The following is a 13,930-nucleotide window of genomic DNA, read 5'->3' as shown; positions in this document are numbered from 1 at the left end:
AAGGGGTGGGGTATGCAAATTAACAAATGTATGTTCAGATATGCAAATTGGTCACTGTACATTTGAATAAAGCCACCAGGTTCCAGGTGTGATATAAGATATGGCTGACAGAGACAGTGGTAATTGGATGCCTCTGGCTCTGTATAACTGGGTTAACTGTGGAACTACCTGCTACAGGATTATGATTCATGAGGGATCTCTTTTTGTCTCTCCCTGTAGAGGTTTTGGAGACTGACACTGCCTCCTGTGCAAAGGACCCCATCGTACCAGCCATGCCGAAACCTAGTGCCTGCATCCTCCTCCTCCTCCTATTCCTCCTCCCTGAGGTCTCCCTCAACTGCCAGACAGGCACAGCTGCTGCATGCATGAATGCAACCTTTGTGCCTGGGCACAACCTGGTGGGTTAGGGGATTGACGTGACCACACTGGGCCGGACGGGGGCCCACGTGGTGGACACCAGCCAGTGGCATGGCCCGAATGGCACCTGCACCCTGTGCCGGAACCCGCTGCAGGGAGGGCGGTGGCAGAAGTTGCCACTGGCCGTGGTGGACTGGAGGGTCCACAGTTTGTGCCAGTGGCAGCTCAGCAGCTCAGTGCAGCAGTCGGTGATGGGCATGATGGAGTCAGCAGCATCTGTGGTGCAGAACAACTGGAAGGTGGGGCTGAAAGTGCCCGTGGTGCCCAAGGTTAACGTCCAGGTGGTGCTGGCCGGCTCACACTCCAAACTGGCCAAATTCATCATGCAGAAGTCACAGAAGGACAAATACGCCTTTGTAAGTCAGGAGGTTTCCTGTCCATATTACAGGTAAGCAGCAGCCCTGGAAACCTCCCAGCATGGGGATGGCTCGTCCAGCATCAAGATGCAGCTAGGTCTGGGGAAGGGCAAACGGGTAACAAGTGTGCAGTGATGTCACACCAGCATGGCTCATCCAATGCTGAGATGCAGCCACTTCTTGGGTGAAGCAGCTGGGAAACAGCTACACAGTGGTACCAACAGCCATCCAGGGCCTTTCCCTTGTAGGCGGCTTTCTCATTCTGGGGCACGATCCAGGCCAGTGAGGGATTGTGTGACTGCCTGACCTGTAGCCCTAAATGCTTCAAGAGGCTCTGCCTCTCTGAATCTCTTGTCTGGATATTTCACAAGCTGTCACTGAGTGTCCGTGAACGAATCAGCTCTGATCCCAGCAGCCTGCATGTTACCTCCCCAGCCATATGCTGGTCAATGACACTAACAAGCTTCCCGTCTCCCAAACCAGGTGCTTTGCAATTTCCATCCCTCTCATGGCCCATTCGGAGAGATTTAAGGTTCCTTCGTTCCTTTAAAGATACAACACTCAGCAGCTTGCCGGGCTAACTGGAGTTCACATGCACTTAACATCAAAATCAGCACAGGGTGGGGTTAGCAAGTTTCTGCAGTAAGGGAGAAAGGAGGGTGAGTGAGGTCAAGCACAAGGGATAAGGACAAAAGCAGTTACAAGCAAATAGAAGTGAAAAGCGTGTTCTGGTGGCTAAGCCGGAACATAACGCAGCACAGCCTTTGTGCAAGGCAGTTTCCTTATCAATCTACCTTCCAGCGAGATGGTTGATCACCCCTCCGGTCGAGATCTTCCACCGAGTCCAGTGTGCTTGGGTCCTTTCTCATCTTAGGTGAAAGATCATTTGGGGTCCTCCGCTCCTCCCTTGATAGCCCAGTGAACCTTTGAAATGGATTCCTCTTATGGTCACCCCACCATAGTAAAGTCCACCCAAGCTGTGAGGGAGATGACGTGGAGTCAGCTGGCCAAGGAAAGTCCTTACTGGTTTCTTCCCCTGCTTGAGGCTGCTAAAATGCAAATCGATCTGTTTCCTGCACTTTCCTCCCCCTGCCGTCCTGATGGTCCTGTTGACCCTCATAGCAGCCCCCATGTCTCTTACTGTTCCTTGGAGATGCCTTCCACGGAGAGAAGCACAGTCCTTTGTCCAGGGTGGAGTACCTCTTGCCCTGCCTGGCAGACGCACTCTGATAACAGAATTTCCCACCTGTGTGCGTGTTTGGATGTGTCCTTCGTACAGACACCTTGCACTGATAGCAACGAGCAGCGTGGCGTTAGCTTGTTGTCGATAGCTTACGTTGTCCCTTTTAGATACAGGTGATGACATGAGTGAGGTGAGGGACACTGAACTGGTCAGGCCAGCTGAGACTCACTTCCAGATACCAGGGACCCCTCGTCCTCTGGCATTCGGGTGCTGTTAGGATCAGACCTGAGCCACAGGGGATCTGGCTCAGATCCAGACCCAGGGCAAGGGACTGGCTGGCTCAAAGGCGTGGGGAATAGGATACAGTCTTTCCTCTCTCAGGGGGCCCAGGTCTGATCTGGCCCCAGGGTGGAGGGGACTGGCTGTTCCAGGTGTTGGGAGAACGGGACAAGGTCTTTTGCCCTCTAGAAGCATCCACTGTGATGTGGTTGCAGGTTTGGAAGCTATGCTGTGCTGGGTGGAGGAACGGGACAGGGGCCTTTCTCCCCTAGGGTCACAGCTCTGATCTGGGCCTGGCTGGCTATCGAGGATTTTCTAACTGTCTCATAAATTCTTTGGGTCCCTGGAGCAGGTTTGGGATCAGCGGAAAACCTCCACTCACCAGTCATTTCATCCTAGCGGTGAAGAACCTTCCCAGCCTGTACAACAAGACCTCCAAGCTGGAGTACCATCATCTGATTCACACCTACGGCACCCACTATGTGTCCCAGGCGTCCCTGGGGGGCCGGGTGTGGGACGTGACTGCAGTGCGGGTCTGCCAGGTGGCGCTGGATGGGCTGACTGTCAGCGAGATCAGGGACTGTCTGAGCATGGAGGTGGCCCTGAATACCAGGGTGGACTCAGACCAGTCCAGATTCAGCAGCTGCAAGGAGAAGAAGAGAGTGAAATTTCAACAGAGCTTCCACGAGATGTACCGGGAGCACTACACAGAGGAGGAGGGAGGAGAAAACACAGATGACCTGCTCTTTTCCAAGAATTATGCTGGGGCCTTCTCAGACTGGGTAAAAACCCTGAAGACCCTCCCTGGCCTTCTCACCTACTCCTTGAGGCCAATCCACACCTTGTTGGGGCAGGACGACCCCAAGCGGGAGGCGCTGGGGCAGGCAGTGAGCGAGTACATCCGTGAGAGGGCCCTGTGGATAGATTGCACCAAAAGTTGTCCAGCGGGGACCCAGCGCAGCGCCCTCGATGCCTGCTCCTGCGTCTGCCCCAGGGACAGCTCCACCAACGCCATGTGCTGCTCACAGGAGCGAGGCCTGGCGAGTCTGACGGTGACTGTGATGCAGGCCAAAGATCTGCAGGGTGACACTCTCACAGCTACGGATGCCTACGTCAAGGTCTTCTTTGACAGGAGAGAGATTCGGACTGTCACCATCTGGAACCAAAAAAGCCCTGTCTGGAACAGACACGTGGACTTTGGCTCTGTCCGTGTCACTGATGCCAGCCAGCTCCATGTCGAGGTCTGGGACGAAGACAATGGTTGGAATGATGATCTGCTGGGTGCCTGCAACATCCCACTGAAGTCTGGGGGGCCCCATCACAGGGAGTGCTACCTGAAACACGGCCACCTCAGGTTCCACTACAGTCTGCGCTGTGGGCCCAACCTTCAGGGCCAGAGCTGTTCTGAGTATGTTCCCCAGCCCCCCCCCGCACAGCATAGCCAAGGGAAAGGAGCCCTTCTGGTGAGCCCCCTGGGTAGGGAAATGGCAAGGGCATGGGTGTGTATTGAAGAACTGTGCTCCCTGTGCCTCAAAGAATTTCCTAGTTCCTGTTCTGCTGATGCTACGGGGCTTCGTGCTGTCATTTCTGCTTGGTAATTGGTGTCTACTAAGTTAAAGCCTCCCCACTTCCATGGACTGGTCACCCTCACAGATCCCTCTGGAAAAATATCCCACCACTAACTGCCTAATCCTGATCCATCGAACCAGTATATCCATTGACTGTCTCCAACCAACCAATGTCTGTATCCAGCGCATCCAAGCTATCCATCCACCCGTGAAACCAATATATCTATCCAATACATCATGGAATCTCTCCAACCAATTAGCCAAAAAACCAACCAACATCTGTATCCCGTGCATCCAATGTGCCCATCAAACCAATTAACCAAGGAATGCATCAAGTTCATCTAATCAGCTAATGTATGTATCCATTACATCCAACATCTCCATCCAGCCAATCAATCCACCAACCGTTGTATCCAGCGCTTCCAACATATCCAAGCAACCAGTGTATGTATCGAGTGCATCTAATGTTTCCATCCAAACAATGTATCCTGTGCATCCAAACGATCAAAATAACTAACCTATCCATGACTATATCCACTATATCCTATGCATACATTCAGTGTGTCCAACCAACCAAAGTATCCCATCCTTCCATTTATCCAGCCAATGTGTATATCCAGTAAATCCAACCACCCAACAAACCAGCCAACGTATGCAGTGCATCCAACCTATTTATCCATCCAACCAATGAATGTATGCAGTGCATCCAAGCTCTCTCTCCAACCAGCCAATGTATGTGACCAGTACAACATCCAGTGACCAGTACAAAGTATCCAGTGCTTCTGTCATATCTATGAAACCAACCAATGTCCAGTAATCCAGTGTTTTCATTCATCAATCCATCCATGAATTAATCAGCATCTGTACTTAGTGCAACCAACCATCCTAATAACATATCCACCAATCCGTCAAACCAGCCAATATGTGTCACCAGGGCAACCAGCCAGCCAATGAATATATGAAGTACATCCAACCAACCAACCAGAGAACTAATGTCTGCAAGCAGTGCAACCAATCCACCACCTAACATATCCACCCGCCCAAGAGATCATCAGGAGCAAAGATCAGCCCCTGTCCTATTGTGGCTTCAGCGATTAACCCTCTGCAGAAACCCAAAGATACTCCAGGGATGGACATGGTTCTAAACACCCAGCGGATAGGCTGAGCTCCCCGGGGGAGGAGTCATTAGGGGGCTGTTCCCTAACTGTTGTTTCTGTTGCTTTCCAGAATTACCCAGCAGCTCTGCTTTTAATTATTTCATCACGAATGCACACACCACAGACACCATCCAGCTGGATGTTCCTTGCACATATGATCAGCAGTGATGCTGATATATCATTTGCCATTGGTAAGATTCACAGTTAACACCTAGGAGGACATTCCACAGGGCTCTTGATTCTGGCTGTCAGCAGACTCAGGGAGATGGCACTGCATTATGGTCACATTGGAAAAGGCCAGTTCCCCCTGACTCTGGGATTAAAGTGTCTTCCTGGCTCATGCCTACCTACATCTGCTGAGAGCCTAGATTAATAGCTCCATGATACAGTTAACTGGTGAATGATGGTTGTTAACTCTGAACCCTACCAACTGCAAGTTAAATATCTTCAGCATGGAAAACTGTCGTGCAGGTTTGCAGCTCCACCACAAAATGATTTGCTTCTGGGAGGCTTCTAGATCTCTGGCTCTTTGCAAATGTGTCTCTCTGCCTCAATAAACATTTGTGAAAGGAAGTTTTGTAAGCAGGAATCCGTCTCAATCTTCTAACCCCACTAGGACGAAACAAGATGGAGCAGGTTAGAAATGAGCAGGTGCAATACATGCTTGGACACACTAATGGGCTGGAGGGGAGTGAGGCATGACAAGATAGGGGAGCTAGACAGCTGGGTGAGTTTGCTGCAATGGGGAATCCGGTGTAAAGTGGCTAATGCCAGTCAAAGGGAAGCGTTTCTGTCAGGAACAGGATCGGGTGGGTAGGAAAGGGAGCCAAGGAGACGGGCAGTTTTATTATGGGGTATTAATAGCACACAGGTGATATTTACAGGTTAGTAATATTGCCAAGGGATCCCGGCGGGGACAGGAAGCCTTTCCCAGCTACAGGACCCTGTACAGCAGGGGTTCCCGAACTCTGGGCCATGCCCTAACGGTGGGCCATGCCATTGTCCTGGGTGGTCCGTCACGGGCGGTGTTGGAGGGGGGATGGGATGATGTTGCCCCCACAAACGGGTGTACATTAGTGGAGTGGGAGCCAGGACCAGAGGAGCCCAGCGCCCCCAGTGGATGGCAGAGGCTGAAGTGGAGCTGCCGTGTGGTGGGCGGAGGGTGAGGAGAAGGGGCCAGCACCTGGAACTGGTGGCTCCCAGAGTGGCTGGAGAAGGCTGGAGGCTTTGCGGCTGTTCCCACGCCGAACCACCACACCTCGCGACCCATGGCTATTGGGAGGCCTGGAGTATCGGCCCCACAGCCCCTCCTCAGGGACCAGGGCTTGGCAGTGGGTGATTGGGACCATCAAGGTAACGGCCTGCCCCAGCTTAAGCACCTGCCTCTGCCCAGCCCTGGCAGCCCCCGAGCACTTCCCTCATTCCTAGGCAGGGGGTGCCTGAGAGGTGCGCCAAGGTGCTGGCTGGATGCCTGGGACAGGGCTGCCTGCTGAGACAAGGGGCTGTGAATGCCCCACAGTTTCCCTCTCCCTGACAGGCGCGTGTTAATAATGGGCTGCAGTGCCCACTGCAGCTGCACAGGTGGGCCTCAGGGAACACAGTTTGGCAACTCCTGATCTAGACCCCACTCCTCTCCCAGAGCTGAGGATAGAACCCAGGAGTCCTGACTCCCAGCCCCCACTCTGCCCCCACACACAACCTAATAACATTAAATACTCAAAGGAAATACTAGCTTTAAATTCCCAGGTAGTCTGTGGAACTCATTGGCACAGGATGTGAGTCAAGATTTGGATCTGGATCTTCACATTGAGGATGGAAGAGCCAGCATTATATTCCTAAGAGTTTAAAACAAATATGTTTGGAAGGGGAGTAAAGGTCATGCTCCAGGGCTTAAACTGCCCTCTGATCACTGCGGGTCAGGAGGAAAGTGCCCCTAGGAGGGCAGGTTATTCTAGTGTTGGTCAGTGTGTAAAACTGGATACCAGGCTAGATGAGCTCATTGGTCTGACCTGGGTTGGCAGGGAGGGGGCAGGACACCAGGCTAGACGGACCATGGAAGAGCTTTGCCTTCCTGTAAATGTTTCAGCCAGTCTGTAAATAATGGGTGCTATGACTCAGCAAGGGCATGTTACCAAATCACACGACACTGAACTCCATTTTGGTACACCTCTACCCCGATATATGTAGCGCTGCCCTATATAACACTAATTCGGATATAACACGGTAAAACAGTGCTCTGGGGCGGGGCGGGGCTGCGCACCCCAGCAGATCAAAGCAAGTTCAATATAACACGGTTTCACCTCTAACGTGGTAAGATTTTCTGGCTCCCAAGGACAGCGGGGTAGAGGTGTACTTGTGTTTTTCCACAAACTGGGCTGGGAGCTCAGCTTGGAACAAAAGATTCCCACCATATGAGCAGACTATATAAGGTGGGAAGTGACATCATGATTTGTCTTCACTCCCCCCGACAACTCAACATCTGAAAGACAAAGGACTTGGAACACGAGAGGGGAACCCAGGCTACACCGCAACTGAATTCTGTGCCTTAAGAATCTACAAGCCTGCTTGTATCATCAGTCAGGATGAGAAATTGCTAATTCAAATCCTATCTATCAAGTACGTTAGGCTTAGTTTGCAGTTTTGTTTATTTGCTAGGTAATCTGCTTTGATCTGTTTGCTATCACTGATAATCACTTAAAATCTATCTTTCTGTTGTTAATAAACTTGTTATATGTTTTATCTTAGTGTGTTTTGAATGAAGTCTCTGGAAAATCTCAGCTTGGTTAACACGGGCTTGTTGTGCATATCCTTCCCACACCGAGGGGAAAGTGAACTATATTAATGAATTTGCATTGTACAGACCCCTGTGCAGTTCAAAGTGGGAGAATATTGGGTAATACTCCAGCAAGGATGCAAGGCTGGGGAGCTGGGACGTGGGCTGTTTTCTTCTGTCTGCCCTTGAGTGGCTTTGTGAAAGCTACTGCTGGCCCCCCTTAATAGCTTACAAGCGGCCAGTGGGGCAGGGGGCAGAAGCCTCACGGACACAGTAGCCTGAACTTTTGAACTATTTCTTTTCTTCTGCCTCAAAGCAGAGAAAACTTGCTTCAAACCAGTTTTTACTGAACAGATAACAGAGTGTGAGATTTGACAACTACCAAACAAGTGTTAACACGCAAGGGTCTTTGTCTGAATGTGTATAAAAGGTTTGTGAAATTTGTGTAAGACAGAGTCTTTTGTACCAAGGTACAGGCTCTCCTTTCTTCTGCAGAATAAAGCATTTTTCCTTATCCCTGTCAGGCTGTTATTGGCTCTCAGCTAGGCAGACCTGATATTTCGGTAACAGCTTTGGTGAAGCATTCAGGTAGCTCAGCTGTGTGGGGCCACCTGCTGTCATACTGGGTGATAACAGAGCCTGGAGAGGCTGGCTGCAACACCAGCAGAATAGTGTGAGAGGGACCAGCCCAACTGGAGGGTTAGGGGACACAGCAGTTCCCACAGCTGTTAGACTGCACTCTGGGGGTGACAACCCATCGCATCCACCATTTTTTCTGTGGGTGCTCTGGCTGTAAAGCACCAACAGAGTCTGCACCTATGAAATGAACCCTTACACTCAGGGATTGAGTGCATCCACACTATGTTGCAAGCATGCATTCCGGCACCATGCCCCTGCAGAGCTCTTCTTCGGGTCCAGGAGCTCAAAAGTTTCTCTCTTTCACCAACAGATGTTGGTCCAAGAAAAGATACGACATCACCCACCTTGTCTCTCTCATATGAATCCTGTCATTGTGGCCCTGTTGGGTGCATCCTAATATACTGAGACCACGAATTTGGCCACTAGAGAAGAAGTGTAGATCTTAATGCTTGTAGCCTGTCTCCACTCCACTCTTAGATCTTACTCCACTCTGAGCCTGGGAGTTTTAATTGTGGCATGTGTATCCTCATGCCAATCCATGAAGGCAGTGATATGGAAATAAGCTGAACACAGGGCCGGCCTTATGGGTAGGCATTGTTGGGTGGAGTGAGGGGAGGTTCTGCGGTCAAGAGGCAAGGAGTGTGGTGGGCCTGCGGTGTGAGGCCATGGAAGGGAGCTGGGGCAATGAGGGAGGGAAGCTGTGGGGCCCAGAGGTGATGGGGGGATTCCTCTGCCACTTTGTCCTTGCCACGCAGAACTTTTACAAAGGTTCCATTGCCCTTAGGCTCCCCGCAGTGACCCATCTCCCTAGGCGGCTGCCACGGCTCTTACCACACCCTGGCTCTGGCTTCTGGCATGGCCAAGGGGCAGGGCCTCAGGTGAGAGAAGGAGCAGGGGGCAGGGTGAAGGTGTGCATAATTTAGGTCGATTTATAGCTTTAGCGTAGACCAACCCTTTGGAAGATATTTGAGGAAACGGTGTCTTTTTATTGGTATCCTCCTGCCAAGTGGAGTGGTATTAATAAGTGCCAGGTTCAATATCTAGGGGTTCCTTTTCAACAAGATAACACAGAACTGGCTCAAGCCCCCATCCATCAGCGTTTGCCTTCCAGCTGAAAGAATAAAGACTTCAGAGAGCATCTAAAAGGAAGTAATTTAACAATATTGAAATAGGAATTACACTTTTTATGACCTCGTTCTTAGCTCTTGATAACACAGTGGCACGTTTGTTAGTTTTGATAAGACAATCTTGCCGAGCTGTTTATCTTTTGATGAAACGGTTCAAAGATTTACAATTGCCCATCGATACGGTAGACACCTTGCAGTTAATGCCTTCTGTCAGATGTTTGCTCCAAAGCATGAACCTGCAGGACACACAAATGTCTTTCAAAACAAGGCATACAAGGAACTAGATTAAAGACACGCACATTATCAGCTGCATTTCAGAGCTAGTGTAACCACGACGAGGTGTTCGCTGGCCAATAGTGTTATCTCCTCTCACATCTGAGACCTGTTGCCTTGACAGAAAACAGAATTTCTCCTAGGCATGACCTTAGGTGGCGGAAATCTTTCACATGATGAAACCAGTAACTAGATCACAAGACTATAATTTATTATATTCTCCAAAGATCATGTATAATAAGAATTGTGAGTAGCTTTTCAGTTCCGTAAAGGCACAGGAAGGTTCGTAGTGGCCTCACATTTTCAGAATAGATTATCCAATCTACACAAGTAACCAACTTTTGATCATGGCCTCTGCAATCTACCAGACAAAGGTCTAATCAGGTCTGATGGCTGCAAATTGAAGCTAGCCAAGTTCAGGCAGGAAATAGGGACACAATTCCCCAAGGGCCATGGTGGATTTTCTATCATGGACCATTTTGAAATCCGGAATGGTTTTTATTTTATTTTTTTCCTACGAGACCTGCTCTAGTTCCAACAGGAATTAATTCAGGAAAGTTCTCTGGCCTCTGTTATCCAGGAGGTCAGACTAGATGACCAGAATGGTCCCTTCTGGATTTAGAGTCTGCAAATCTATAACACTGAGCTCTACCCCCACAAGACACCAATGTCCAATGGTACTTCACATGGTGGCCATTTCTCTCTCCCAGGTTCTGCGTTATCCACAAACTTCCGTTCACCAACCATTTCACCAGGGCCTTGAGGGACCTCCCGGAGGATTACACCCCCAGCTCGCGCCTCAAGTACCATCAGCTGATTGACACCCTACACGTGTCCCAGCTGCAGCTTGGGGGCCAGGTGTGGGACATGATGGCTGTGAGGGTCTGCGAGGGCGGGGCTGGATGGGGTGACAGCTGACGAGGTCAAGGACTGTCTGAGCCTGGAGGCCTCCATCAGTATCAGGGCCAGAAAGGGCAGGCTCCAGGCGGCCTTCAGCCAGTGTGAGAAGGAGAAGAAGAAGCAGATCTTCAAGCGGAGCTTCCAGGAGACCAAAGTAACTGCCACACTGAAGCGACTGGTGACCAGAACCACACTGAACTGCTGTTTTCCAAGGGGCAGGACACCGAGCTCTTCTCAGCTTGAATGCAGAGCCTCAAAGCCACCCCGGCCTGGTGTCCTACTCACTGCACTCCATCCTTGGTGAGGCAGGACAATCCAAACGGGAGGCGCTGAGGCAGTTGGTGAGCAAATACATCGCTGAGCAGGCCCAGTGGAGGCCCCTGGGGATCCTGCGCAGCGCCCATGACTCCTGCTCCTGCATCTGACCCGGGGACAGCTCCACCAACACCATGTGCTGCTTGCAGGGCCAGAGGAAGCTGACGGTGACGGTGGAGCAGCCAGCGGCCTGTGGGGCAACTACACTAGCCGCACCGACACCTACGTCAAGCTCTCCTTCCAGGGCCATGAGGTGCGGATGGAAAGTGTGTGGGATGCTGACAACCCGGTCCGGGGCATCTGCCTGGACCTGAGGCCTGTGCAGGTGGCGGAGACCAGCCAGCTCCGCCTCCAGGTCTGGGACGAGGACAACAAGTCTGACAGCGACCTGCTGGGGTCGTGCAATGAGCCGCTGTGCTCCGGGGATGGTTGGCACCGGGTCTGCTACCTGAACCGGGGCCGGCTAGCACCACCCTCCCCCACAGCACCTACCCCCCATGCCCACCCTGCCCCTCATCAAACCAGATTCTCTCCTGCCAGCCCCAGGGTTGTTCAATGGCCCATTGTCTCGATCAGGAAGTAGCAGGTGAAAAAGCTGCACCAGCTGCCCTGCTGGCACCCAGATGCTGGGTTCAGCAGGGTGGCAGCTGGCAGATGAGTGGGGACGAAGGCAGCTCTGGGCTGCTCAGCCTCCAGCCAGTGAACATGCACTGGGTCCTGAGAGAGGAGTCCTGCTCTTTGCTGGACCCACTGGATTCAGGTAATCTAAGGGCAGAGGAGCTAGGGGGGCAGGCGGGCTGGAAGTCCCTGCAGGGAGAAGCAGGCTGGGGTGATGGGTGGGGAGCAGGTGTTGGAGTCCCAGGGAATGTACCCCACTGGGGTACATTCCCTTGCTTCCCAGATCTCCTTGGTTAACCATCCTTTCCCCAAAGATCATAGCCCTCTATGCCCCACAACAATGCTGTGTGGCTGTTCCCAGCTGCACTACCCCAGAGGTGGCTGCATCTCAGCATCAGGCCAGCCATCCTTGGGCCATCTTTCTGTCCAGTTGCCCAACCCCAGTGGCTGCATCTCAGCATCAGGTGAGCCATCCCCATGCAGTATCACTGAGCAGCTTCTTCACAGCTGTCTCACCCCAGAGGTGACTGCATCTGAGCATCAGGTGAGCCATCACAACATTATAAGCAGACCTGGTTGCACGGCCTGTTATTAAGGTTGCTCAAAGCTTCATGTTACAAGATCCCGTTTCCACTTGCCTGGAACTTTGGCAAACTTTACCCAAAACACTGGAGTAAATGGGGACAAGGAGGCTGGAGAGATTGGGGCAGGAGAGAAACTGTGAATGGGGGTTGGAGAGGGAAGTCTGGGGCTGGATGGGCAGTGAGACTGGGACTGGGAGATGGGGAGGAGACTGGGACTGGCTGGTTAAAGCTCCTCGGCATTGCTGCATGCTCATAACACAGCTCTGCACTAAGACAATGACCATAATCTAGTCTCTTGCTTCAGGGCTTCAGCTGCATCAGGAAGGAATCCCTTCCCCCCCATGCAGAATTAACCAGTATCTGGGATTCCCCACCCCAGCCCCAATTCCTCTGAAGCACCTGATATCAGCCACAGCTGGAGAATAGACGCTGACTGGTTCAGTGCTCTGAGCTGTTCCAGAAAACCCTAATTCTGGCTGCCTGGCCGGTGGGGCAGGGTTGCCAGATATGGGGCTGGGAAGGAATTTCCGCCCCGGTCAGACTGACAGGGACCGTGGGAGCTTTTCGCCTCCCTCTGTAGATGCCAGCTGCTGAGATCATCAGGGCATATCTCACCTTCCACGACAAGGGCCCCAGGCATGGGTGGCACCTGGGTCCTGTTCTCTGCCTCTGGCACAGCCTGGCCTGCTGAGGGATGAATGCTTTGGTCTAACCCAAGGGTGGGCTGGATACAAAGGTAGCTGGTGAAATTCTCTGGCCTGGGCTCACAGGGCGTCAGACTAGATCCTCTAATCTTTCAGCCTCAACTCTGAGAAAGTGCAAAGGATGCTGGGAACGGGGGTAGAGGCATAATGGGACTTGGGGGAAAAAGGTAAGGGGAGCCCATAGGGTCAGTGGAGGAAGGACTGAGGCAGTGGTACCCCCCTTTTCCAGAGCTTCCCATGGCACCCTATAATGCCCAGCTGCCCTCACCCTGCTCCACGTGTCTACAGTCCATCATGGCACCAATCTCTCAGACTACTCACAGCACCCAGAGTTCCCCCCACTCCTGCCAGCCCAGCGATCCTCAATGGCCCGTTATCACAATGAGGGAGTGGCAGGTGGAATGACTTTGGCAGCTGGCTTCTGCATATGTTCATCTAGAGGGTGGCACCTTGCTGGTTAAATTGGGGCTGAGACACAGGGGCGAAAGCAGATCTGGGCAGTTCAGCCTGTGGCCGGTGAACGTGAGCTGGATCCCGAGACAGGAGCCCTGCGCTTCACTGGATCCACTGGAGACAGTAATCTAGGGGGCAGGGAACTAGGGGGTGGGCTGGGAAGGACAGATCCAGGCTGGGGTGATGGGCACTGGGGAGAGGGGTGGGGAGCAGGGGCTGGCATGATGGGGAATTTAGGGGTGAAGCACCATACCCCACTGATGACCACTGTGCTATTCAGGGCTTCCTGGCTAATCATCTTCTTCTCAAAGACCACAGCCCTCTTCTATGCCCCTCAGTCCTGGTAGGCAGCTGTTCCCCCGGTCCCCCTCCTCAGAGATAGCTGCATCTCAGCTCCGGGTGAGTCATTTTGGCATTGCAGACTGTGCTGGTAGCCCAGCCAGCTATTAAAGCTAATCCAGGCTAACCCAAGTATGACACTCTTTCCAGTTGACTCCCTGAGCTGAAATTTTCCATGCTGGTGGGTGTCTACCACAAGCTGAATATTCGGGGAGAAGTTCAGCCAAAACAACGAATCCATTCCC

At 52.1% G+C, this 13,930-nt stretch overlaps 1 protein-coding gene and 1 pseudogene across 1 annotated transcript; both read left to right on the top strand.

Moving 5' to 3' along the window:
- Window positions 1-272: 272 nt before the first annotated feature.
- On the top strand, window positions 273-3,702 carry LOC116815499 (perforin-1-like). Its single transcript, XM_032763929.2, is given in 3 exon segments — window positions 273-805; window positions 2,588-3,656; window positions 3,658-3,702. Coding segments are annotated over 3 exon segments (1,647 nt in total).
- A 1,023-nt stretch (window positions 3,703-4,725) lies between these two features.
- On the top strand, window positions 4,726-11,570 carry LOC116815500 (perforin-1-like; annotated as a pseudogene).
- Window positions 11,571-13,930: the final 2,360 nt, after the last annotated feature.

Source organism: Chelonoidis abingdonii, chromosome 4, assembly GCF_003597395.2.
Source record: "Chelonoidis abingdonii isolate Lonesome George chromosome 4, CheloAbing_2.0, whole genome shotgun sequence".
Classification (NCBI taxonomy): domain Eukaryota; kingdom Metazoa; phylum Chordata; order Testudines; family Testudinidae; genus Chelonoidis; species Chelonoidis abingdonii.
The sequence above is the reverse complement of the archived record's forward strand: the minus strand, read 5'-3'. Positions and strand labels throughout refer to the sequence as shown.